The sequence below is a fragment of the Ovis aries genome, chromosome 18 (assembly GCF_016772045.2).
Source record: "Ovis aries strain OAR_USU_Benz2616 breed Rambouillet chromosome 18, ARS-UI_Ramb_v3.0, whole genome shotgun sequence".
Classification (NCBI taxonomy): Eukaryota; Metazoa; Chordata; class Mammalia; order Artiodactyla; family Bovidae; genus Ovis; species Ovis aries.
Window position 1 is genome coordinate 43,651,489 of NC_056071.1, and position 26,429 is coordinate 43,677,917.

Here is a 26,429-nt window from a genome sequence, read left to right on the forward strand (position 1 = left end):
TACCAAGTCTTTTTGTCCATTGATACTTGCACAACCATGAACCGATAAATGTTAAGAATTCGTTTACACATATCTGTGTGCTCATCCAGAAGACTTTTTATCTCATTTGCAGGTTCAAGAAGAAATATGTTTGAAGAATTTATAATAAACACCTAAGGTAAAAGAAATCATAAGCTGTTTGTTACAAAATTTATAGGGAAAAAAATGCAAGATGTTAGGTGATCTACAACAAACTTAAAAGCATTAGACTGTAGGTTAGTTCTAATCCTGCTTCTACCACCAGCTTGATATGGGAAATTAAAGTTCATTAAATCTATTTTTATGTTTATCTAGACAAATATACAATTACTAGCAGGCACTGAAAGAAAATAAACCAAGTGAAAAACAGCAATTTTTAAAAGTGAGGCTTTAACATAATAACCTTATTACTGTCATAAAATGGAAAGAATAAAAAAATAAAAACAGTTTAGGATAAAAGAGGATAGATACCTCAATCAAGGTGAACTTTCTGAATGAGGTGTTCAAAATCATCTATTTTCTTTTTTCATGTTTATTGATTATGTGTGCGTATCTGTTTTGTTAATAACAGACTGCATATTACAGTGCTACTAATCAGGATCTATCAATATGTATCTTAAATTGATTATAATATCATTAACTATACTTTGTTATAGAGGACAAAGTTGTTATATTAGTGACAAGTATGTGCAAAGGTTCTCAAAACACTTTGGAGGAACAGAACATTACTTCTATTGTGAACCAAGGACATTTGCAACTTCCATACCCACAATTCTGATTTAAATTCCCTGGATGAACTCTGAAAATATAGCTGTAAAATCATATGAGCAAAGAACACTTAAGCTAACTTTAAAATCGTGAAAAGAGCTGACTCTGTAGGTCTATCAACACTGACTAAGAAAAGCAAAAGAGGCACAAATAACATTAGAAATAAAATAAGGATGTACCTACATACCCAGTGGAGAATTTTAAAATGATGGTTTAGTGAATAACTTTATGCCAGTAAAACTGAAAATTTAATAAAATGGATTATATTTTGTAGATAAAACATAAACTGCCAAAACTGACTCAAGAAAAAGTAGAAAAGAGGTACAATACAAAGACAGTGAACTGCTAATCAAGGTATCCCTGATCCCATCACTAAACACCAGGCCTACGCTGCCTTACAGGCAGAGTTTTATCCAATTTTCCCAGAAAATGATCCCTATTGTACATAAAGTGTTTCAGAAACAAAAAAGAAAAAAAAAACTACCAAATTTATTTTTATAAAACTATAAACCAGTTATCAAAAATAGAAAAGGACTATATAAGAAAATTAAGAGATACTTCAGAACATACAGATGAGAATCTTCAAAAAAGTAGCAATTCAACTCAAGCAAAATATAATACTTTATGACCAAGTAATATTTACTTCAGAAATCTAAGAATGCCTTGACATCAGCAAAGTTTAATAATATAATGTACCCTATCAACAGATTAAAATGTGAAAAGGTAGAATCATCACACTGCATAAAGAAAAGCACTTAGCACTTATTCATTTTTTTACAATTTAGCACACTAAGAAAAAAGGTAAAATTTCTTAATCTGAAAAAGACTATTTATCAGGAACTGCAGCAAATGTTTTAACAGCAATTGAACTTGAAAAGTTCTGCCTGAACCTGGATATATGGAAGTAGTGCCAAAAGTCAAGAGCAAGACAAGGATTCCTCACTATCATCTCATTGTCCCGTGGAACCCAGTAAGCAAAGGAAGTGACAGGGAGCAGAAAATGAATATAAATAAAGATGACTTAGAAAAGACAAAGATCAACTATGTAGCAACCTGGAAGAAAAATCTTCCTAAGAAGAAGAAAAGCAGGTTTAAATGACCTGAGGTGAGAGCCGGCCTAGCAAAAGCGAGGAATACCAAGTATAGAGTGAAGTGAGGAAGGGGAAAAGCAGTGGGAGGTACGTTGAGAAACAGCCAGAGCACCTAAAGCAGTTTCTTATACTGCCAGTGGTGAGGTACAGGTTTTCCCCCCAGTCTTTTGCAGACCAATCCTATTGTAAAATACAATTTTAAAAAATGAATAGGATAAAGGAAATGAGAAAAAGACATGCAAAGTACAAACCCAAACTTCTCATCAGAATGAAGGGATATTAAATGACTTAAGTTTCTAAACTTTTACTCTCAATTTTGTAACTACCTGTGGGCTGGGACTAGTCTGTGGACCACATACTTTGAGGAGCAATGATGTAAAAGGCTTGACAGATCACTGGGAAGAACTCAGTGATAATAAGTCACCAGAGGCTTTGGAACAGAAAAATGACATGATCTGATTTATGGGATCCCTCTGGCTATTGGGTTGAGAATATACCAGGGTGATGGCAGGTGCAAGACCAGAAGCAAGAATAGTAATTAGAAATTTACTGCAATATTCCAGATGGAAGATTATTGAGGCTTGAACAAAAGAGGTAATATGAGTGCTGAACAGTAGTCAGATTCTATATACATTCTGAAAGTTGACAGGATTTGTTGTCAAATTAGATATAAAAGAAACACAGGAAATAAGATGGCCTGAGCAACTGGAAAACAAGAGCTGCCATCAAATGAAATGAGAAAAACTGCAGGAAGACCATGTTTGTTGAACAAGATAAATCAAGTTTTAGATACGTCAAATTTAAGATGTCTATTAAATAGTCAAGTGAAGATGCTAACTTGGCATTTGAATATTTGAGTTCAGGACTCTTAAGAGTTCAGATAATAAGTCTCAGACTAGAAATAAAAAGTATAAGTTGCAGTGTAGAGATGACACTTAAAGCCCTAAGAATGGATAAGATCAATAAGATATCAGTAAGTTTACATAGAAAAGAGAGCCAAGCACTGGTTCCTGGGTACTTCAACATAAAAGTTTAGAAATATTTTGAAAAATCAGGAAAAAAAAGAAAAGAAACCAAAAACCTAAGAAGTAGCCAGCAAGTTAAGAGGAAATAGAAAAACAGGAGGGTATGATATTCTGAAGGCCATCTGAAGAATGGTTTTAACAGAGAGGAATGACCTACTCTATAAAATGCTGACAAATCTGGTAAAATTAGGACTGAAAAATTCCATGTGATTTAACAATGGAGAAGTCACATGTGGCCTTGACAAGAACAGTAAGATTAAAAAATGAATAAATACAATGAACTAAAAATCAGTAACAAAAAAAATCCAAAAGAATATGGAAGAACATATTAATAGGCCATACATAAGAAAAGACACTTTATTTCAGTAGTGATTAAAGAAAAGCAAATTAAAACAGGGAAACACAAACTAAAAAGAATAACATTTCATATACACAGGAGCTGCAAAAATTAAAATCTGACAATATAAGCTATGAGGAAGAGACAAGGAAATAAGAACTTATACGCACTACTAAGGGAATGTAAAATATAATCATGCTGAAGAACAATTTGGCAATTAATAGTTAAGTAAAACTGATAACGTACAAATGCTCCAACCCACCAATTCCACTTCTACTTATGTATCCTAGGGAAATTGTCCAACACGTACCCAAAAATACATGTATAATAATGTTCAATGCAGCATTATCTGGAATACTGAGAAACTGGAAACCACCTTAAAATACCAACTTAAAAAACCATCAACACATACACACAAAAAACATCAATAGAAAAATGATTAAGAAAGTGCAAAATAATCATAAATTAATTATAATACCACCAAGTAGTTTTAAATGGATTAACTATGGCTATGTATCAACAAGAAATCTCAAAAACATACTGGATAATGTAAAAAGTTGCTGATGACAGTATACTATGACACAATTTATATAAATTTTAAAACTGTATGGAAAAAAAATGCAATGTTTATCAATACACATTATGATATGAAGGTTAAGGAAAAAACATTAATACGGCATAACTAATTGATAACAGTGTGTGGTGAGTTCACTGTATTTAAAAAATTACACTGAAATATTGAAATATGTATTTGAAATGTTAATGATTTTTTTTTTATAAAAATAAACAAAAAGTGATCTACCTGCAAAACTGCCTGGGCACCAGCTCGTATGTTTTGTTCTATGGCTTCTTCAGAAGCATTATGAAGAATATCTTGGTAGGTTCCATTTTTAGGCCAAGTGGAATTTCGAACATGATCAGCAACATTGGTCCCATTTTCCTGAAGCAAAATATCAAGTTAATACTTTATCAATTAAGAATGCTGTGACAAGTCAGTAAGTTCAAGAAGTAAACTGGAAAGTAGTAGGTCCCTCTGTTAAACATCTCAAAATAGAAGATATCCTATTTGACTACAAAAGTAACATATATGTACACTGTAAAAAAAAGTTCTCATTGACAAAAACATAAGAAAAAAAAAATCAACCATCAGGACGAGCCAGAAATTGTACTATTTCAGATATAGAGACATTTTTCTACCTATCTAATGTATAAACCTCCCCTCTTACACTTACACACTCCAAATGGGACTGTACTGGGCTTCCCTGGTGGGACAGTGGTTAAGAATCCACCTGCCAGTGCAGGGGACACAGGTTCCATCCCTGGTCTGGGATGATCCCACATGACGCAGAGCAACTAAGCCTGTGCACCACAATTTCTGAGCCCACAAGCCATAACTGCTGAGCCAGTATGCCTAGAGTCTGTGTTCTGCATCAAGAAGCTGCTGAAATGAGAAGCCTGCGTACCACAACAAAGAGCAGCCCCTGCCCTGACTTGCCACTAGAGAAAGTCCCAACGCAGCCAAATAAGTAAATAAATAAATCTTAAAAAGAATGGGATCGTATTATTTATAGCTTTGTAAAAGATAAATCCTCTTCTAAAGGAAATGCCAGAATCCAAATGACATAAATAAAATAGCTTCTATTTATCCTACTTAAGAAAAATAAAATTCCTATTATCCAAAGATAGATGAATACTGACACTTCAAACCATTAATACTGCATATTTCTGCCAGAGTGTTAGCTGTCAAAAGTCCTGCTGATTAAGGAGTTCCCTCAGTTAAACAGAAATTTCACTCAATGTTGTTCTCTCTCTTTTTTTTTTTTTAAGTTTCTAATTTCTTTCTGCTTTTGGTCACTCAATAGTATCTTCATTTTTTTTTTTTTTAGTATTCTGCCTAGAACTTACAATTTTAAGATATGGGAGATTTAGTCTAATCAAAGTATTATTTCATTACCAGAAGTAGAATTGGAACTCAGCTTTGTCTGAGTAGCCAATACAATATATCATGGTCTAGTCTACACTGTTCTCTTAAGCTCCATACTTCTCCATCAGGTATCTTCTGAACAGTTCTTCCTGAATGACCCACAAGCACCTCAAATTCAAGACACTAAAAAGTAAATTTATACAAGCATGCTTTCCTCATTTCTACCAATCTGAATATAGCCTCCTTGGACATAATCACCACACTTGCACTTATTTTCACTCCTGTTCATGTGTGAACGGCAACTAACTTGGTTGCAAAAAGAAAAAGCTTGGGACACCTTCTCATTCCTCATATATAATTAATCATCAAAACTTGATTTCACCATCAAAGGAGCTCATATATCTGTCTTCTCCCTTATATTTCCATTGCAACTGCCACTGTCCTCTATCAGGTGCCTATTATCTCCTTCTGGTACTTCCTAGCTAGTGTCCTTGCCTCCAGACTGGCCTCCAATCTATCTTCCATTCTAAGCCTGGTATGAGCCTTCTGAGATTTGTAACTATCCATGCCATTTTCTATTCATAATCTTTCCAGTGTCCAGAATGTAATCAAAGTCCATCATGACAGCATACACGTTACTAAACAGGGTCCAGTTCTTGTCTATCTCACATTTCTTATCACTCTTAGCTACAGCCAAATAAAAGTATTTTCAGTGTATGTACTACAGCATCCATTTTGATTTAGTTTCACAGTTTTGTTTTGACTGGGATGTGCAGCTTGCAGGACCTTACTTACCCAACCAAAGATGAATCTGGGCCCCAGCAGTGAAAGCACCACATCCTAACCACTAGACCACCAGGGAACTCCCACCCCACTTTAAAATATTATCCCTTTTGTAATACCATCCAATTTTGATCTAGACAATGACTAAAAGAATCAGAATACAAGCTCTTTTAAAGTTGTGACATCAAAGAACTTTGGGACAGAATACTGAGATAACATATTATCTAAACTGTGAAATATAACTGACCGTTGAACAACATTGGGTGTAGGGCACCAACCCTTCAAGCAGTCAAACATCTGCATATAACTTACAGTTGGCTCTCAATATCCACAGTTTCTCCATTATCGACAGATTTAACCAACTATGGATTATGTGGTACTGTAATATTTACTATTGAAATAGATCCTCATATAAATGGACCCACACAGTTTAAACTCACATTGTTCAAGGATCAACTATATACTGAAAAGTATCTTTACCTTCCCATCTATCCCATATCACCACACTTCTGTGAAAATCTTATCTATTACACTTATACTAAAATACATGTCTTATTTTACCTCTTCTCTTTTTTCTCCTTCTTCCATTGAAATATCATGGTCTGTGACATTGTCAATGCACGGAAGGTCTGAAGAAGAGATCACAATTTCTTCAGGCTCTTGCATGAACAAAGGTTTTTCCTCTTGCTGGATCCATTCTTGATATACTTTTACCACTTTTCTCATAGCTGCTGCTTCGCAAATTGGTAATAAAAATGCCTAGTGAAAAAAAGAGAATATAATGACACCTTTTACTTTACTGCAAACTACTAAAATATACATTTCTATCTTAATAAAATGTGAGATATAAATGATTCTTAAAGAGCTAAAGTCAAACAACTCACTGTCAGAAAAAACCTTTTGTTTCCAAATAATCTGTAAGTACATTAAGACAAATACTTTTGGCAGATAGATATGGATTTCCAGCCCTAGGAGCAAAGATTTGTTTCAATAGTACTATTACAGAATGAAAATATTCCCTGTAACTGTGCTCCTATAAGTTTAATGTAAATATAACATCATAATAAATCACATTTTTGTAGATTAAAATAAATTTTGATAAAAAGATTTTAATTAAAAAAATGACTCTAAAAAGCAATAAAAACACTACGTAACAAGGCAACTTAGCTTTTCACAACATATTGTTTAAAAAGGTAAGAGTTTTCTTCTGTCATTTTACACACTTAAAATTTTACAAGCTAAACAATATGGCAAAAATATTTAGGAAGTTTAAAGGAATACTTTACAGTTATCCTTTCCTTTCAGTGTTATCTTAAGTTTAAAAATAACATTTTCCTTAACACAAAAACATCATCACAGAAAAAAAAAAACAACCCTTTTAAACAATTCATACTTATAAAGCAAGAAAAACAGTCTCACTACTCAAAGTCCTTCCCTTATAATATTTGTGCTTATGTGTTAACATTTTCATTGTATTTTTTTAACAAATAAAATTGGTATTCAACTTGATTTTCTTTTGTATTTGTTTCATAATGATTATCTATGAATTTCAGCTGTAAAAATCACAAAACCTTTACCTAAAACCTGCTACTTTCTACTCTAGAATTATCTATGAATATATAACAACAATCATGGGGTCAAAAGACTACTTTATCTGACTGAAACTAGCCAATAAAATAATGATGAAAAGTTCATGTGTAATATCAATAGGGTATTTCATGTTGTTTGGTAATCCTTTTATTTATTGCTATTATTGATTCCCTAGAAAACTGCATTACTTGTTACTTTCTTCCACCTAACAAACCCATTCTCAAATTCTCATTCTCATGTTCTGACAGTTTAATGGTCAATGACATAATTTTGATCATCACTGCCTGCTCTAAGACTATTTTCCAACTGAAGCAACAGTTCAGATTTCCTTAAAAATATTAAAAGAAAAAAAAAAAGCTCAATCTCTAAAAGTTCTATTCTCAAATACTGAAAAATTTACTTAAAAATCAGCATGAGAAGTCTCTGTATTTTCTGCTCATTTTTGTTTTGAACCTAAAGAGAGAAGTCACTCAGTCGTGTCCGACTCTTTGTGACCCCGTGGACTGCAGCTGACCAGGCTCCTCGGTCCATGGGATTTTCCAGACAAAAATCCTGGAGTGGGTTGCCATTTCTTTCTCCAGGGGATCTTCCTGATCCAGGGATCAAGCCCGGGTCTCCTGCATTGCAGGCAGACTCTTTACCATCTGAGCCACCAAGGAAGCCCTTGAACCTAAAACTGCTCTATAAAAATAAAGCTTATTAATTTTAAAAATATTAGACCCAGAGCTACAATTTTCATTATTGCACAAATTATCACACTATATTCCAAGTGGCTGGATGTATCTATTAAAGACAAGAGTGAATATATACCACATTTGTCCTTACAGGCCACCATACTGATTTTGCCTACACACTAAAGGATCTTGAGGAAAGACTGATCTTAGTCATGGATAAAAATCTGATGCATAAAAACTAGAGGGTCATTTTATACATTTACAATGAAAAATAGCAGTCTCAGACCAGAACGTTCAAATCCATGAGTGAGTGAAGTTGCTCAGTCGTGTCCGACTCTGCAACCCCATGGACTATATGTAGACTACCAGGCTCCTCCATCCATGGGGTTTTCCAGGTAAGCACACTGGAGTGGATTGCCATTTCCTTCTCCAGGAGATCTTCCTGACCCAGGGATTGAACCCGGGTCTCCCACACTGTAGGCAGACGCTGTACCATCTGAGCCACCAGGGAAGTCAAATCCATATATTGGCACCTTAATCTTTCTACATAGTACCACTTACAATCAGATACAAGTATTAATTGATAATAAGGCAATCTGTCATTATAGGCAAGAATATGTGAATCAATACTCAGCGAATTTTCTCTCTACAGGTAGACCTACAAGGTCATCTCCACTTTTATGATTCTATGACCATAAAACTACATCAAAACCAGAAAACTACAGGGAGAAAAAGTCAAAACAACAAGAAATAAAAAATAAGTAAAATATTTAATGGTATCAGCTTAAGGCAACCTGGTACATAGTTTTCTAATAACTGGCTTCACCAATAGGATCTGATTTACTGGTAGCTAAGGCTCTCTTCTTTGGTGAAAAAACACTAATAAAACATGTTAGTCTCTGATTAGTTTTTAAATGGGCTTCCATTATTAACCAACCCAGATTGTGACAAACACATTCTTTAAAATTTAATTAAATACAGTGAGCATTTAGCAGACCTGGCAATTTTTTGTCTCCTTAGAGCCAAAGAGGTTAGAGACAAACCTCCTTAGAGACAAAGAGGTTCACATTTTGTCTCAGAATACTTAATCTAACGTATGTTAACATGAATAATTCATTTTCCAAATTAAAAGAAGAGAATTATTAACTTTTTTGTTTAATGTTTAGCTTAATAGAAGACAGCTGGATTCTCTTATCTGCTTGCTTCCATATTAAATCTGATACAATATCATATGTCAGGTATCCTAGGGACAATTTCGTTGTACATTTGTGAGAGAGCAAGAGTGAAAAAGGTTTTGACCTTATGAACCTCAAAGGTTCTGGGGATTTCTCAGGAGCCTCAGGTTATACTTTGCAACCCACTGCCACCCATTTATATATTTTATACTATCATGTAAGAATCAAATCGCCAGTCTATGTCTGATGCAGGATATAGCATGCTTGGGGCTGGTGCATGGGGATGACCCAGAGGGATGTTGTGGGGAGGGAGGTGGGAGGGGGGTTCATGTTTCGGAATGCGTGTACACCCGTGGTGGATTCATGTCAATGTATGGCAAAACCAATACAGTATTGTAAAAGTAAAATAAAGTAAAAATAAAAATAAAAATAAATCTGTGGTGCTTTTAAAGGCTAAACTCTTTATGTGCTTTATTTACCTCACATCAAAGTACCTGTGGCTCCTCACTGTAGCCTCCAAGTACTAACAACATACAGCACAAAGAATGGGTTTATTTATAAAATAGAGTGTTGATGTCTAGAGTGTTATTATGCCTATTCTATACTGAACTGAAGGGATATGGAGAATAATTTTATCATTTCAAACAATGTGGGCATTTATGCTTTACAGCTGTACCTTTCTTTTAAAGACTGAGCTAGAACTCACAATCATTAAACTGGCCCTAAAAAAAATTATCATCTATGTAACAAACTGTCTCAAGACTTGGCTTCCAGAAATACATGTTAGCCCACAGCTGGCACTAACAAAGTGTCCAGCACTTGACAGTTACTGAGTTTCTTGATTAACTTACCAAATTTGACAATTCACCAAAATTCACTCAACAAATTCACCATAATTTATTTGGTGCCTAATTCACTGCTAGGCACTATGGCTACAATGATGAATGAGTAAGACAAGTATTTATGGAGGGTAATAAGAAAGATCAAAATTAAACAAACATTAAAAAATTTCTGAAACTACTCAGGAGAGATACTATGAAGGAGAATCTAGTTTTCAGAAACGTCATTAAAAAGAGGTCCTTACTGAGCACATGTGTGTGTGCACGTGTGCATACACCTGCTTCATGGGTGGGCAGGTGAAGGGGTGAGGGTAGTCATGGAAGACTTTTCTGGTGTACTCACATTTAAGCTACGATTTTAAAGGCTGAGTAGCCAGGCAAGAAGAGGAGGTGAGAAGGAAAGACAGGAAGGCTGAAGACAGGGAAACAGTTAAGTGTAATGGCTATGAGGATGAAATTATTTGAAAGACAAAAAGATAAGACATTTCTACTAAACTTACCTACAGAGGGACTTGTGCTCTAGCTGGGATTGCTAAGGGCAAAATCATCAGATGCCCATATACCTAATAATTAATGAAATATTTCTGTCTATACCACAATATGAAACATATGAGCCTTCAAATTAAGAAATTATTACACAGATTCTCCATTGTGCAAACTTATCATCAGTATTAACCAAGTAAAAATAGCTTTTCTACTACAATCTAATCTTAGAAATTGATTCCTTTCAAAACATTAATGATTCATTGGAGTCACCACCCTAAAATCTATTTAAGTTGTACCTTAAAAACCACTTTTAAAAATCAGCTGTTACAATAAAAACATCTCAGGGAACTTCAGTTCCCAGCAGTATTGTAAGAAAGATACCCTAGAATCCACTTGCACAGAACACCTAAGTTGTCGCATAAAAAGTATAATATATCTTTTAAATGAATGGCTCAGCTTGTAAGGATATTCTGAGTCTAGAACAAAATCAAAGTATTGATCTAGAGGGGTGAGTATGCAATGCAACAGGTGGGTGCTGTCTTGGACAGCCTTCAGAGCTTTGCTTTAATGCCCTCTGTGTGGACCGGAGAGACCATATAAACGAGAAACCAATCAAGGGTACATCCTCAAACTAATGGTGAGCTAGGAGAGGAAGAAAAAACTTGACTCCAGAGAAGAGTCAGTGAGGAAACTTGTCTGCTGACTTTGAGTAAGGAATACCAGTCTTCCCTGGAAACTCATATTTGCAGGCTGGCTATCACCTAACTTTGAGTGCTGCAAAGTGAGAAGTATCATCAGCAAAGAATTGTAATGTAAAGTAAACCAAGGTTGACAGGACTCCTCAATACCTGAGAGAAGCAAGTGCAAATCTTTTCTGGAGGAACACATGCTTCAACCCAGGTTTCAAAGAAATTCTCATAAGATTCCAAAGAAATGTAAGCTCTTAACATAAAAATCCAAACAAACAAATGAGGGTGAATAAACAAACAAACAAGGCCAGAACAGCAAAAACTTAAGTTACTAGAATTACTGGAATAAGGAATATGAATATTTCAATATATTTTAATATTAAGAAAGTGAAAATATGAACAAATAAGCCACTGTAAAAAAAATCACTGTAAAAAATCAGATATTTAAAAACAACCAAATATTAACTTCTAGAAATTAAAATATAAATAATATTATTAAAAACCCATGAAGGGGAATTCTATTTCCAAGAGTGTGATACTAGGTAACCAATCGTACAACTGAAAAAAAAATTTAATACATTAAAAAAAAAAACAAACTTGTATCTTCTTAAATGCACTGATGAGCCAAAACGTAGGGAGAAATATTTGAAAATAAAAACTTACATGAGGTCCAAATTCAAGAGAGGTTTTAGGTGTAGCAATGAAATGGTTTCATTTTGAGTGGAACCAATTACTCTGGATTTTATGGATCTATAGGGGCAAGGAAGAAAGAATGATAGGAAACCTCCAAAATTGGAGTTCCAAATGAATATATGTCATCAGTGAAATGCCCGGCTGTATGAAGCATAAGCTGGAATCAAGATTGCTGGGAGAAACATCAATAACCTCATATATGCAGATGGCACCACCCTTATGGTAGAAAGTCAAGGGGACCTATAAGAGTCTCTTGATGAGGGTGAAAGAGAAGAGTGAAAAAGCTGACTTAAAACTCAACATTCAAAAAATAAAGACGACGGCATCCAGTCCCATCACTTAAAACTACCCCATTAAAAGTCTGCAAGGAAAACTGCCCATACATAGAGGCAAAGTAGATAACAGAGATCTTCTCAGAGACACTGTCACCAAAAGCTAGCCTTAATACAGGTTTACACTTGTACGTTCATATTATCTGGCTGGCTTAAACTTCAGGAGTTCAGTTTAATGTGAGATTGGAAGAGTTTCCTTGCCTCTATATGAAGTAAATGCATCTCCTCTCTGGAACAATCAATCTTTAACAAACCAAATCAAGAAACAGTCATAAGTAGCAAAAGTTCAGAATCAAAATTCTGATCACAAAATATTTCAAGAGAATATATAGCACCATGAAGAGGAGCATTCAGAAACAAAATATGGCAGACTCAGACCTATAAAGACTTCAGGAATATCAGGAGGATCACTCAATAGAAAATAAAATATAAATATAATAAAAAATTTTGTATCAATACATAAAAAGTAAGGTATGAACTAGAGACCTAAAATTGACCAAACAGACTGGCCAACTTCCAGAAACAGCTGTAATTAGAAAGAAAGTATCCAGAATATAGCAAGGAGAGACAAAGAGATTGAAAATATATATGTGAGATTAGTAGATGTATAAAGCAGGAAGGTTTAACACATATCTTGAAATGCAAAAAAAAAGGACAGAGGCAATATTTAAAGAGAGAATGATGGCTGGAAATTTTCCATAACTGTCCAATTATACTAATCCATAAATACAGTATGCCCAAAGTATCCCCTGAAGAATAAAAGGAAATCTAGACCTGAACAGTGAAAAGTGAAAGTGGAAGTCACTCAGTGGTGTCCAACTCTTTGCAACCCCGTGTACTATACAGTCCATGGAATTCTCCAGGCCAGAATACTGGAGCGGATAGCCTTTCCCTTCTCCAGGGGCTCTTCTCTTTGATCCGTGGGATCAAACCCAGGTCTCCCACATTGCAGGTGGATTCTTTACCAACTGAGCCACATAGGAAGCCCAAGAATACTGGAGCGGGTGGCCTATCCATTCTCCAGTGGATCTTCCTGATTCAGGAATCGAACTGGAGTCTCCTACATTGCAGGTGATTCTTTACCAACTGAGCTATCAGGGAAGTCCCAAATATGCCACAGTAAAATACAAAATGCCAAATAATTTTTTTTTAAAAGGTATTAAAAGCCAGAGAAAAACAACTGACCTATAAGACATCAAGAGCTCAACTACTGATTGACATGTCAACAGTAACACGGTAAACCAGAAGAGTGGGAAAGTATCTGATATGTACTGGGTGAAAATAACTATCAATCTAGAATTTTATATGCAGTGGAAAAAATATGTGGGCAAAATAAAAGGCATTCTCAGAACAAAAATTTGTAAGTGTTTGACATCCACTAAGTTTACTCCTTGGAAGGAAAGTTATGATCAACCTAGATAGCATATTAAAAAGCAGAGATATTACTTTGCCAACAAAGGTCCGTCTAGTCAAGGCTATGGTTTTTCCTGTGGTCATGTATGGATGTGACAGTTGGACTATGAAGAAAGCTGAGCGCCGATGCTTTTGAATTGTGGTGTTGGAGAAGACTCTTGAGAGTCCCTTGGATTGCAAGGAGATCCAACCAGTCCATTCTGAAGGAGATCAGTCCTGGGTGTTCTTTCGAAGGACTGATGCTAAAGCTGAAACTCCAATACTTTGGCCACTGCATCCGAAGAGTTGACTCATTGGAAAAGACCCTGATGCTGGGGGGGATTGGGGGCAGGAGGAGAAGGGGACGACAGGATGAAATGGCTGGATGGCATCACTGACTCGATGGACATGAGTTTGGGTAAACTCCAGGAGTTGGTGATAGACAGGGAGGCCTGGCATGCTGCAATTCATGGGGTTGCAAAGAGTCGGACATGACTGAGCGACTGAACTGAACTGCAAGTAAATTCTCAATGATGAATTTCAAGCAGAGGAAAGTAATTCTAAATGAAAGATCTGAAAAGGAAGAAATCATAATCAAAAGGAGTGATGAATAAAACTAACTGCAAATCAACTGAATACACAGGTAATAATGATACTGGAGTTAAATATATAAACATGCAAAATAGAACTGAATTATTTGTTAATAACAATATATTATTTGGGGAGAAATTAGAATAATAGGGTTCTATTAACCTTGTATTATTTAGGAAGAGGGTAAAAAAACAATAATTTTATATTTGGAAAGTGAAGTATGTATGTTAAAATTTAGATAGTTATCACTAAAGGAAAAGAAAAAACTTTCAAACCAAGTGATAGGAAGGAGGATACAGAATGAAAAAATCATCAATTAAAAAGAAAGCAAAAAATAAGAGGAATATAAAAAATACAGACATAAGAAAAATGAAAACAACAAAATAAGATCATATCAATAAATCCAAACATATCAGTAATTATAATAAATATTCCAGTTAAAAGACAAAGATTTTTTAAAATCCAACCATATTTACAAAAGACATAAAATATAATAAAGAGGACTTAAAATTAAAGAATTAAAAATATATACATGAGGATAATTATAATAAAAAGTGGTATTAAAGTACTAAAAGTAGACAGATTACTATAGGTAGACTTTAAGCAAATTAAGTTTTCTTTCTTACTACAGATAATTTCTACAGATTAAGAGGTCCACAAACAAAAAGTTTAACTCACCAAGAAGATATAAAATTATAAATATGTATGTACTTCATTACAAAGCTTCAAAATATACAAAGGAAAATTTATGGAACTACAAAGAAAAAATAAGCAAATCACCATCAGAACAAAAGATTTTAATACACACTTCTCCATAACTGTGAGGTCAAGCTGACCAAATATTTTAGGTAGGAATACAGAAAAGTTCACCAACACAATAATAAGTTTGATTTAATAAACTTTAAAAATCATGAACTTCATAGAAAAGAATACATTCTCTTTGAACATACAGGACATTTATGAGGATTGACTACATACTAATTACACAAATTATATCCTCTGCCAAAAAGAATCACATTAGAAATCTGTAAGAAAAAAGAAAACTAGAAAAATCTTGTTTGGAAGATGGACACCTAAGTAACTCACAGGTCAAAGAAGGTATTAACATGAAAATTAGAAAACATTTAGAAGTGAATAATACACATAGAAAGTTTGTAGACTGTAGCTAAAACAGCATTCAGAGGTAAATTAACAGTCTCAAAAATGCTTATATGAAAAAAATGTTGAGCCTAATTAGCTACGAAAAGAACCATCAAATAAAATCAAGAAAAGTAGAAAGAAATAACAAGCAGCAAAATTAATAAATGAGAAAATGAACATAAAACACAGAGGATCAACAAGGCCAAAAGTTCACTCTTTGCAAAGACTAATAAAACTGACAAATCTCGTAAGAATCATCAAGAAAAAACAAACAGGGAACAAATACTAACAGGAATGACAAGGAAAAACATGAATATAAATGCTCCAAAGATTTAAAAAGATTATAAGAGAATGCATTTAAAAACAAATGTAATGAACAAGTCCCTACAAAAACAAACATACTCAAACTGACTCAAGAACTAGAAAACCTTTATAGTTCTATAAGCTTTAAATTTTCCCATAAGCAAAGTAGAGTCCACTCATACTTGTCAAATATCTTTCCTTTCGCACTTGTCTCATATTCTGTCAACCCAAACCTTAGAGCTGGCAACTCACTGCCAAAGCTGGACAAAATGTTACAACTTGTTTGTTTACCTTAGACTGACAAAGCTAATGCTGCCTCATGCTTTCTTTCACATATCAACAAACATGTAGGAGATGAAAATCTGTTTTGCCTGAGAGCTCCCTGGCATGTGAAGACAGTGTGGCATAGAATAAAGAGTACTAACAGAATTTTAGTCCAGGATCTACCACTTACTTGCTGTGAGACTTGAATGATCCCCTTCAGCTACAAAACTCAATGATGTTTACCTGTAAAAGTTAAGTACCTTTGCTATTAAGAGCAAATGATTAGTTTTCAAAAGGTTTATTTTCCCATAAAATTTCCATGTAACTGAAAATTTCTATGTAACTGAAAATGTGCACTCAGGAATTTTTAACTATCTTTATGTGAAATAGGTTTTATTCTTCTCCCTTCCCTCTTCTTTATTCCCCAAACAATATATGCATTAGGCAAATTTAATTTCAGAATGCCTTAGAAGACAAAAACCGAGCCTCCGTGCGGAGGATAAAGACACTCTATTCATAAATCATTTTTTATTAATTTTAGAGTGAAAGATAAATACTTTTAATATAACTTATTAACAAATTATAGGAAGAAAACTTTCAAACCATAAAGTGAGTCACTAAGAAAATTATTCTGGTAACAGAAGAAATATTGGGGGGATAATTATTAAACCAAAGTTATCATACACTAAAAAAATAACTGAAAACATTCAAAGATTAGATATAGTAAGTTTTAAAAACTAAATATGAACTTTAAAAAACTTTTTCATGAAAAATAAATTCTAAATAGCTAAAAGTCAGTATATTTAATATTAAAGGCAAAAGTTTGTATTACAAATTAAAAATATTGAGAGATATTTTACCTGACGAAATATCTCTGTGACAAAGTTTACGTTACTTCTTTTAGAAGAAAAAACTCGGCGAACTATTTCAATGTCTGTGAGATGCTCTTCATCAATACTACAGAGACTAGAAGAGCTAGGTTCTCGCTCCGTGAGAGTGCTTGTGTTGGAATGAGACTGTTCAGGTTCTGTACTTCTATCTGTTTTATCAGCATTATCATTTTTGTTTTCTTCTCTGGATACCAAACTAGCAGCTGCTCTCTAAAAGAAAAACAAAGTGGGAGAATGTCACGATCCTTTAACTCAATATTTTGTCTTCCAATAGCAAATACTGACAAAATTCAAAGCATTCCATAAGTAACTTATAGCATTGTTTAAAATCTAGGAATAGAGTTTCATTTAGAATACATGCTAAATAATTAAATGGCAATGAAATAATTCAATATCTAAGTGACATAGTGATACACAATAAACATCTACTCAATTAAGTTTTTCAGTGTGTTTGTAGCACAAACAAGTTACGAATTAGACTGGGTAAAAGAATAATGCCAATGGAGTCAGCTTGATCTTCAATAACAAATACCTTAAAACTGGACTATTTATTGTCTTAAATGTGTGAAGTCATCTCTATTTTACCATAAACAAAGATTATGCAAGCAAAAACTTCTTTAAAAAACCAAAGGAACAGAGAAAAAATGACAGAAAAAGTAGAAATGAAACTAACATAAAATATAAATTAGAAAACTCTACATTCTAATAACTTTAACAATTTTCACCATGACTGAAGATGATGGCTGAACTTAGGGAAAAAGCAAAAGTCTTCAGGCAGTATTAAAGAAATTACTACCATGGTATGATAGGTAGCACTATACAATTGCATGATAATATACTTCTGGTACATTATTCAATTTTTGGTCTCAGTTCTAGCATCTATAAAATAAAAGGGTTTTAAGTATGTAAATGATCTCAAATATGCCTTCCCAACTAAAAAAAAAAATCTTATTTTTAGTTTATTGAATTCTGGGATCAGAAAGAATAGTTCAGCTTCAGAGTGTCTACATTCAAAACTCTTTGTAGAGAACCTAGAACAATGTTTCAGGGAAAACACATCACATAATCTGCTATAGACAAATAAAAGGCTAGAGGGAATATAAGTAAAATTTTCTGAATGTTAATGAACATACTTTATACCCCCACTTAACTTTTAAAGTACTTAAAGAGGTTGTATAAAAAAGCACACACATATTAAATATCTTTAAAATGAGGAAATATGAGAAAAGGAAAATAAAAATAAAAACACTGCAATAAAGACAATTTCAGGAAAAAAATGCACACTGAGAGGAGGGGCAAAAAAGAGGGTAATGGTTTAATTAAAAATACAGAATTTTAAATATTAGTTCTTCCACTGCATAGCTGTGTAACTTTACACCACATTTCTAGAGTCAGTGTTCCTGAAAAAGAGGACATGACATGGCGACAGGACTTTAAAACAGTACTCTATGAATGGGATTTCCCTGGTGGTTCAGTGGTTAAGAATCTGTCTCCGAACACAGGGAATGTGAGTTTGATCCTTGGTTGGGTAACTAAGATCCCATATGCTACAGAGCAACTACTGAGCCCATGTGCTACAACTAAGACTTAAGGCAATGAAAATAAGTAACTAAATATTTAAAAAGTAAATAAAAAATAAATAGAACTATGAAGGTCATTTAATTGCAAGTTGTTTCCAATTGCAAGAATTTGCACAATTCAGAATATTTTTATTTGTACAATTTAGAATATTTTTAATACTGTACAATTAACATGAAATAAAGAAATAAGCTGAGACTTGTATATGACTGAAATTATCTTCTATACCTTACAACATTACAAACTGCATTTTTCATTAAGAAAACTATTGTTTCTATAATGCTTATTAAAATCTGGATTTACAAAACACATTTATAAAAAGAATGTAGCATTATTATTTGTTTAAAATGTGTTCTACATCTAAGGAACTGAAATCAGTGGACAAATCTCTAAACCCATTTTTAACTTTAACAAGTTTGCTCTGTGTGTGTATTACCTGAATATTTTTTGGCAAGACTTCACCTTCCATCCCAGGAATATGAGGTCCTGTATGCGGCTTTGGCTCCAGCCAGAATGAAACCAGCCAACGAATGACAATAACACGAGCCTTAATGAAAGGCTCCTTTGTACAATAGATTGCCTCATTGGTTTCAGCATCCTTCTTTATCATGACATAATGGGGCTTTGGTCTCATCTGTGGGATATCTACACAGAATGAAACAAAAACCAAAATAAGAAAAGAATTATGCTTAGATAAATCTGTGTTTTTAAATATTTCAGAAAACGTGATAATATCCTGATTTAAGAAATAGAATTAATACCTTTTAAAATAATTTGCTAGATATTAGCATGGAATCTAGAAGACTGACACATATACAGCTGATATATGGAAATGTGCAAAAATATCACTAAAAAAATCATTAAAAATATTAAGAAACTTCCAGAGCCATTTAAAATTAATGAGAGCTCACTTCAATTAACTAGGTCTGAGACACATATTTTGATATCATACAAAGTATGAGAATTGTCATAGAAAAATTATTTTTAAAGCAAATATCGTTTTCAATGGTAAAGGTCTGCTACTCTAACTTAAGTCATTTCTACCAGCCTTAATGACTATGCCTAAGCTTGTGAGCTGTCTAAACTTGGCAGAGCTTAGAACAGAAACATCTTTGGGCAAAAAAGACATCTCCACATACAGGCTGTCAATGGCTTCTATACATGGCAGTGGTCTACTTCTAACCCAGGCTTTGTCCTTGAGGCTATAGCTTCAAGGTTCCGAAAAACATTTTGGCACGGACACTGAATAATGGAACAAGATATGATCAAAATATATGATAATATAATTATTCATACAGAATTTGAAAGAGAGATACAAAACCAAACCTTTGAGGGACCTTTAAAAAGTTTTACAAAATACTTTAAAGATGATACCAAACATTAGAATTAAGTTTAATTTGTGATCACAAATATTCCTGGTAGGCTAACTTCTCCAAGAGGTGATACCCAGAAATAAGTTTTTGATAAATCTCTTCATTTGGAGTGAAAATTCTCCACTGATAAAATTGCACCTTCAGTATGACATTCAATATGAATCATGGTACACTATCTCCAATTAATCAATACAAATTAAATGTTACAAGTTTTCTGCAGGTAATAAATGCTAAATTTCTACTCATGAATGTTTTACTATTACATATAATATTTTAGAAAATTACAAAGATTACTTACCAAGTACAGGATGATATAAACTATTCTCCTTACAGATGTTTGGGAAAATATAAGGCAAATAATATTTCTTAAAATGTGAAAACAGAAATGAAAATCCTTTTTCTTGGTTTTCTTTGTTCTTCCACTCTAAACTTTTTACCTAAAAATAAACAAAAAATTAGAATCATTCCAGGAGGAAAAAAAATACTAGTTGTTAAAAACAAGCTTATAAGAGGCTACCTAAGCAATAAACTAGACTACAAAGATAAAAAGCTAAATCTGTGTATGTACATATGTTTATGTAAATAGAAAAACTTGTGCCATGCAAATACAATATACAGTTTACCCCTGAAAAACCTGGGGGTTGAAGTGCCGATCCTCTGTGCACTTAAAAATTCATTCGTAACGTTGCAGTCAGCCCTTCAAATTCATAGATTCATAGATTCAAGCAACAGTGGCTTGTGTAGTAGTGTAGATCATATTTATTGAAAAATATCTGTGTATATAAGGGGACCTATATTGTTCAAAGGTCAATGATATATGTTATCTTTCAAAAACCTTATAATGTGCTCTGAAAAACTGTCAAAGTTGACTTAAAACTCGGCTCTACTACTGACAAAGATGATAGTGTTCTTTCCTCTTTCTCCCTTCCTGAATAATTCAGCCTAAAAGTCAAACAAAACAGGCATATGTGAGAGGGTAGAGTGGAAAGCATGAAAGAGCGTCAGTCAAGCGCAGGCAATCAGAGCCTGACTACAGGAGGCGTCCAGGAAGGGAGTGTAACAGAGGCAGTTCAGTGGGGACTCAGAGTCTTACAGGGGTGAGGAAAGGATCCATCAAGTGTAGAGCAGAGTAAGCCAGAAGGAGCAGAGCTGTGAAATAGAGGGTGTGAAAACTCCAGTAGGCTGAGGAAGATATCTAAGTAGGGGGATAATAAAGTGGACCTGAGTGGACCACAGCGAGATACTACTGTACATTAACTTTAGAATGACCAGAACTACAGACTGACCATATCAACTGATGGTGAGTATATGAAGCAACCTTATATAGTCACAAACATAGCTAGTGGAATATAAAAAGGTATAACCACTTGGAAAAAATATACCTACCATACAATCTAGCTATTCCACTACTAGATATTTACCCAAGGGAAAAGAAAGTCTGTATTCACACAAAGACTTATTTACCAATAATCATAGTAGTTTTATCTATAATAGCCCAAAACTAGAAACAATTCACTGTACCATCCGTAGATGACTGGATAACAAATCACAGCATATCCATACACTGAAAAGTTACTCAGCAATAAAAAGAACCAAACTATAGATACATACAATAATAAAGATTTTTAAATTATGCTGGGAAAAAAAAAAGGCCAGACCAAAAATAGAAGAAAAAAAGAGGTAAATATGATCCTACTTATATGAAAATACAGAAGATGCAAACTACAGTGAAAGTAAATCAGATCGACAGGAGCCTGGGGAACAAGATGACGAAGGGTGGCAGGCAGGTACAGAAGGGAGGATTATTATGGCATCTGAGAATTTGTAGGGGTGATAGATACATTCATTATCTTGATTGTTGTGATGGTCTCAGGGGGGTTTACATGTAATAAAATTCATCAAAATGTACTTTTCAAACATTACAGTTTACTGTGTGTCAAATGTATCTCAATAAACCAGTAAAACAATTTTAAAAATTTACATGAAAAACAAAAGACATTTTAAAAATAAAAACTGGTAATACAGTAACGGTAACTACTCACTACAAAACACAACTATATATCATAGTTGGTTATTCTAAATACTATACACTAATTACTTAAGCCCCAAACACCAAAATGAGATATGTATTATTTTTTTGTCTCTAGGCACATAGAGGTTAAGTAATTTACCAAAAATCATATTATCAGTAAGATGCAGAGTCAGGATTCAAACCCTGGCCATCTCGTTCAGGGTGCAAATTAACTTCATAACGTTTGTTTGAAAGACACAGGGAATTTTTGTGTTCAAAACAATTAAAAGAAATATGTATATGCTAAAAGTGTTTTCATCAATCAGGATATGCACATTTCATATATGAAGACAAACAGGTTAACTTACATAATATAGGTACCTAAAATTTTTAAAAGTACAAGTAGGTTTAAGTTAAATAACATCCCTCCACCCTCTAAGGGCATCCTTACTCCACCTCCTCAATTGCTGCTTCTAGTCAGATTGATCCCTAAATCAAACCATCTTTCATTTAAAATGCCACAGCTGCTAACTATAAACGAAAGACTAGAAAGTAAACACAACTGGCTCACATAAGGTATATACACATAAAGTTCAGATTCTGCTCAGTTCAGTCCCTCAGTCATGTCTGATTCTTTGCGAGCTCATGGACTGCAGCATGCCAGGCCTCCCTCTCCATTGCCAACTCCCGGTACTCAAACTCATGTCCAGTGCGTTGGTGATGCCATCCAACCATCTCATCCTGTCGTCCCCTTCTCCTCCTGCCTTCAATCTTTCCCAGTATCAGGGTCTTTTCAAATGAGTCAGTGTTTTGCATCAGGTGGCCAAACTATTGGAGTTTCAGCTTCAGCATCAGTCCTTCCAATGAACATTCAAGACTGATTTCCTTCAGATGTGCTGGCTGGATCTCCTTGCTGTCCAAGGCACTCTCATGACTTCTCCAACACCACAGTTCAAAAGCATCAATTCCTTGGTGCTCAGCTTTCTTTATAGTGCAACTCTCACATCCATACATGATAACTGGAAAAACTATAGCTTTGACTAGACGGACTTTTGTTGACAAAGTAACGTCTCTGCTTTTTAATAAGCTGTCTAGTTTGGTCCTAACTTTCCTTCCAAGGAGTGTCTTTTAATTTCATGGCTGCAGTCACCATCTGCAGTGATTTCGGAGCCCCCAAAAATAGTCTCTCACTGTTTCCCCACTTACTTGCCATGAACTGATGGGACTGGATGCCATGATCTCTTAGTTTTCTGAATGCTGAGTTTTAAGTCAGCTTTTTCACTCTCCTCTTTCACTTTCATCAAGAGGCTCTTTAAAAAATTTTAAAAAAAAAAAGAAGAGGCTCTTTAGTTCTTCTTCATTTTCTGCCATAAGGGTGGTCATCTGCATATCTGAGGTTATGGATATTTCTCCCGGCAATCTTGATTCCAGCTTGTGCTTCATCCAGCCCAGCATTTTGCATGATGTACTTACTCTGCATATAAGTTAAATGAGCAGGGTGACAATACACAGCCCTGATATATTCCTTTCCCGATTTGGAAACAGTCTGTTGTTCCATGTCCAATTCTATCTGTTGCTTCTTGAGCTGCATGCAGATTTGTCAGGAGGCAGGTGAGGTGGTCTGGTATTCCCATCTTTTGAATTTTCCAGTTTGTTGTGATCCACACAGTCAAAGGCTTTGGCATAGTCAATAAAGCAGAAACAGATGTTTTTCTGGAACTCTCTTGTTTTTTCAATGATCTAGCCGATGTTGGCAATTTGATCTCTGGTTCCTCTGTCTTTTCTAAATCCAGCTTGAACATCTGGAAGTTAACAGCTCACATATTGTTGAAGCCTGGCTTGGAGGATTTTGAGCATTACTTTGCTAGTGTGTGAGGTGAGTGCAATTGTGTGGTAGTTTGAACATTCTGGCATTGCCTTTCTTTGGGACTGGAATGAAAACCAACCTATTCCAGTCCTGTGGCCACTACTAAGTCTTCCAAATTTCCTGGCATATTGAGTGCAGTAGCACTTTTAGAGCATCATCTTTCAGGATTTGAAATAGCTCAACTGGAATTCCATCACCTCATTAGCTTTGTTCATAGTGATGCTTCCTAAGGCCCACTTAACTTCATGTTCCAGGATGTCTGGCTCTAGATGAGTGATCATACCATTGTGATTATTTGGGTTATAAAGATCTTTTTTGTACAGTTCTTCTGTGTATTCTTGCTACCTCAATATTTTCTGCTTCTGTTAGATCCATACCATTTCTGTCTTTTATTGAGCCCATCTTTGCATGAAATGTTCCCTTCGTATCTCTAATTTTCTAGAAGAGATCTCTAGTCTTTCCCATTCTACTGCTTTCCTCCATTTCTTTGCATTGATCACCAAAGAAGGCTTTTGTATCTGTCCTTGCTATTCTTTGGAACCCTGCATTTAAACGGGTGTATCCTTGCTTTTCTCCTTTGCCTTCATTTCTCTTCTTTTCATAGCTGTTTGTAAGGTCTCCTCAGACAACTATTTTCCCTTTTTGCATTTCTTTTTCTTGGGGATGGTCTTGATCCCTGCCTCCTGTACAATGTCACAAACCTCTATTCATAGTTCTTTGGGCACTCTATCAGATCTAATCCCTTGAATCTATTTGTCATTTCCACTGTATAGTCGTAAAGGATTAGATTCAGGTCATTCCTGAATGGTCTAGTGGTTTTCCCTACTTTCTTCAATTCAAGTCTGAATTTGGCAATAAGGAGTTCATGATCTGAGTCACAGTCAGCTCCAGGTCTTGTTTTCACTGACACTATAGACATAAAGAGTCTACTATAAAAATTTCTCTCTCTAGCTCCCTTTCTAAGAGGTTCATAATCCCTCTAATGATTTTATTTCAGGAAGAGCATATTAACATATTTTCAGAAGTAAAAATCTGTTACTCCTCCTTTAGGAAAATAAGCAAGTATGTACTATTACAGCATAACTGGAAGGAGTTGAAAATGAACTACCCACAGGACAGTAAGAAGGGTGATACAGAAGAAGATTACACATACCTGAATTACTATATATTTTAAAAGTGCTTCAAGAAAATAGCTTGTAAGATCTTCTTGTCCTTTATCTCCTGATTGTGGGGGGACAAGTGGAGTGATTTCCTCTATAGTGACTTGAGCTATCCAAAGACAAAAGTTTGGTATAACCACAAATTTAAGAAGATGATAATATGACCCAAATAAAATTTAACTACAAAACGGATAAGCAAAGAATAAGCAAAGAATAAGCAAAGCTTGAGAATATTCTAATGACTGAAACTTGAAATAAACCTAAGGTCATACTGACAGCCCATCACAACAACCATCAACTTTAATAATCAACTGTTTCATGAACCCCTGATCAAGGAAATGTGATACAGGGATGGACAGATATTCAGGGAGTAAGAGTGAATAACGTCAGCCTGAAAAAGAACTGCTCATGATATTTTCAAATTCAGATTAAGAGTGTACATGACAAAATTCCATAAATATTATAAAAACATATAATACTATGCATATCCATCAATTAAAGGACAATCTGATTACCCTAGGTAATGTCCATGCTTGTTTAAGGTAGCATTTTATTCAAAGGATGAAATACTATTAATATTTCCCTTCCCGAAAGAAAGAGAAGTTAGCATTTTAGTTCCCTGTTTATAAAAGTCCACTTGTAAAAAAAGAAGAAACTTGCACATTTTTTAACTTTTTAGATATTCAAAAACATTGATTATAACAAAAGCAATTCAAGAAAATCAACCCACAACTAGCTAAATTCTCTTAAATATTTCCCAGGCAACACAATCAGTACCTGGTTTAGCATAAGCAGGTTCCCAAACCTATTTCTAAGTAAACAGAAGGCAAGAAATTAAGCCCAAAGATGATTTTTTTTAAACAGTTCTCTTTGCACAAAGTAAAACATACTTGGACTTCAGTGTACATCAAAATTACCTAAGGGAACAAGCTGATACATGACAATTCAAAATTAAATGTAAAAATGGCCTATATTAAACAATAACAGGGGTCTTACAGGCCCTAGTGAGAAAGCCTCTTGCACAGCTAGCTAATTCCTAGAGAGAAAACTACAGGCCTGAAAGTTTGTCTTTCAAATATAAACTAAATATCCAGAGCCCATATCTCTACACTTCCTCTGTTGGGCTCTTACACTCAGGGCTGCTGTTGCTAAATCGCTTCAGTCGTGTCCGACTCTGTGCGACCCCATAGACGGCAGCCCACCAGGCTCCCCCGTCCCTGGGATTCTCCAGGCAAGAACACTGAACTGGGTTGCCATTTCCTTCTCCAATGGGTGAAAGTGAAAAGTGAAAGTGAAGTTGCTCAGTCCTGTCCAACCTGTCCGATTCTTCGCGACCCCATGGACTGCAGCCTACCAGGCTCCTCCATCCATGGGATTTTCCAGGCAAGAGTACTGGAGTGGGCTGCCATTTCCTTCTCCATACATTCAAGGCTACT

At 34.6% G+C, this 26,429-nt stretch overlaps 2 protein-coding genes across 13 annotated transcripts in view; both read right to left on the reverse strand.

Annotated features, from left to right (window-relative positions):
• The window catches only part of LOC114109112 (large ribosomal subunit protein uL18-like), a 638,969-nt gene that overhangs the window by 236,174 nt on the left and 376,366 nt on the right, over nt 1–26,429 (reverse strand). The gene's annotated exons all lie outside the window — the stretch shown is intronic.
• The window catches only part of RALGAPA1 (Ral GTPase activating protein catalytic subunit alpha 1), a 201,085-nt gene that overhangs the window by 125,784 nt on the left and 48,872 nt on the right, over nt 1–26,429 (reverse strand). For 11 of the 12 annotated variants that reach the window (XM_004017895.6, XM_060401811.1, XM_060401806.1 and 8 more), the window contains 7 exons: nt 24,987–25,102; nt 20,254–20,392; nt 19,019–19,227; nt 16,975–17,214; nt 6,508–6,705; nt 4,042–4,179; nt 4–152 (listed from right to left, as the gene is read on the reverse strand). In XM_004017895.6, coding sequence (XP_004017944.2) covers nt 4–152; nt 4,042–4,179; nt 6,508–6,705; nt 16,975–17,214; nt 19,019–19,227; nt 20,254–20,392; nt 24,987–25,102 — 1,189 coding nt within the window. Of the gene's footprint in view, nt 1–3; nt 153–4,041; nt 4,180–6,507; nt 6,706–16,304; nt 16,358–16,974; nt 17,215–19,018; nt 19,228–20,253; nt 20,393–24,986; nt 25,103–26,429 lie in introns of those variants that run through there. The other variant, XM_060401807.1, reaches the window with a different exon arrangement.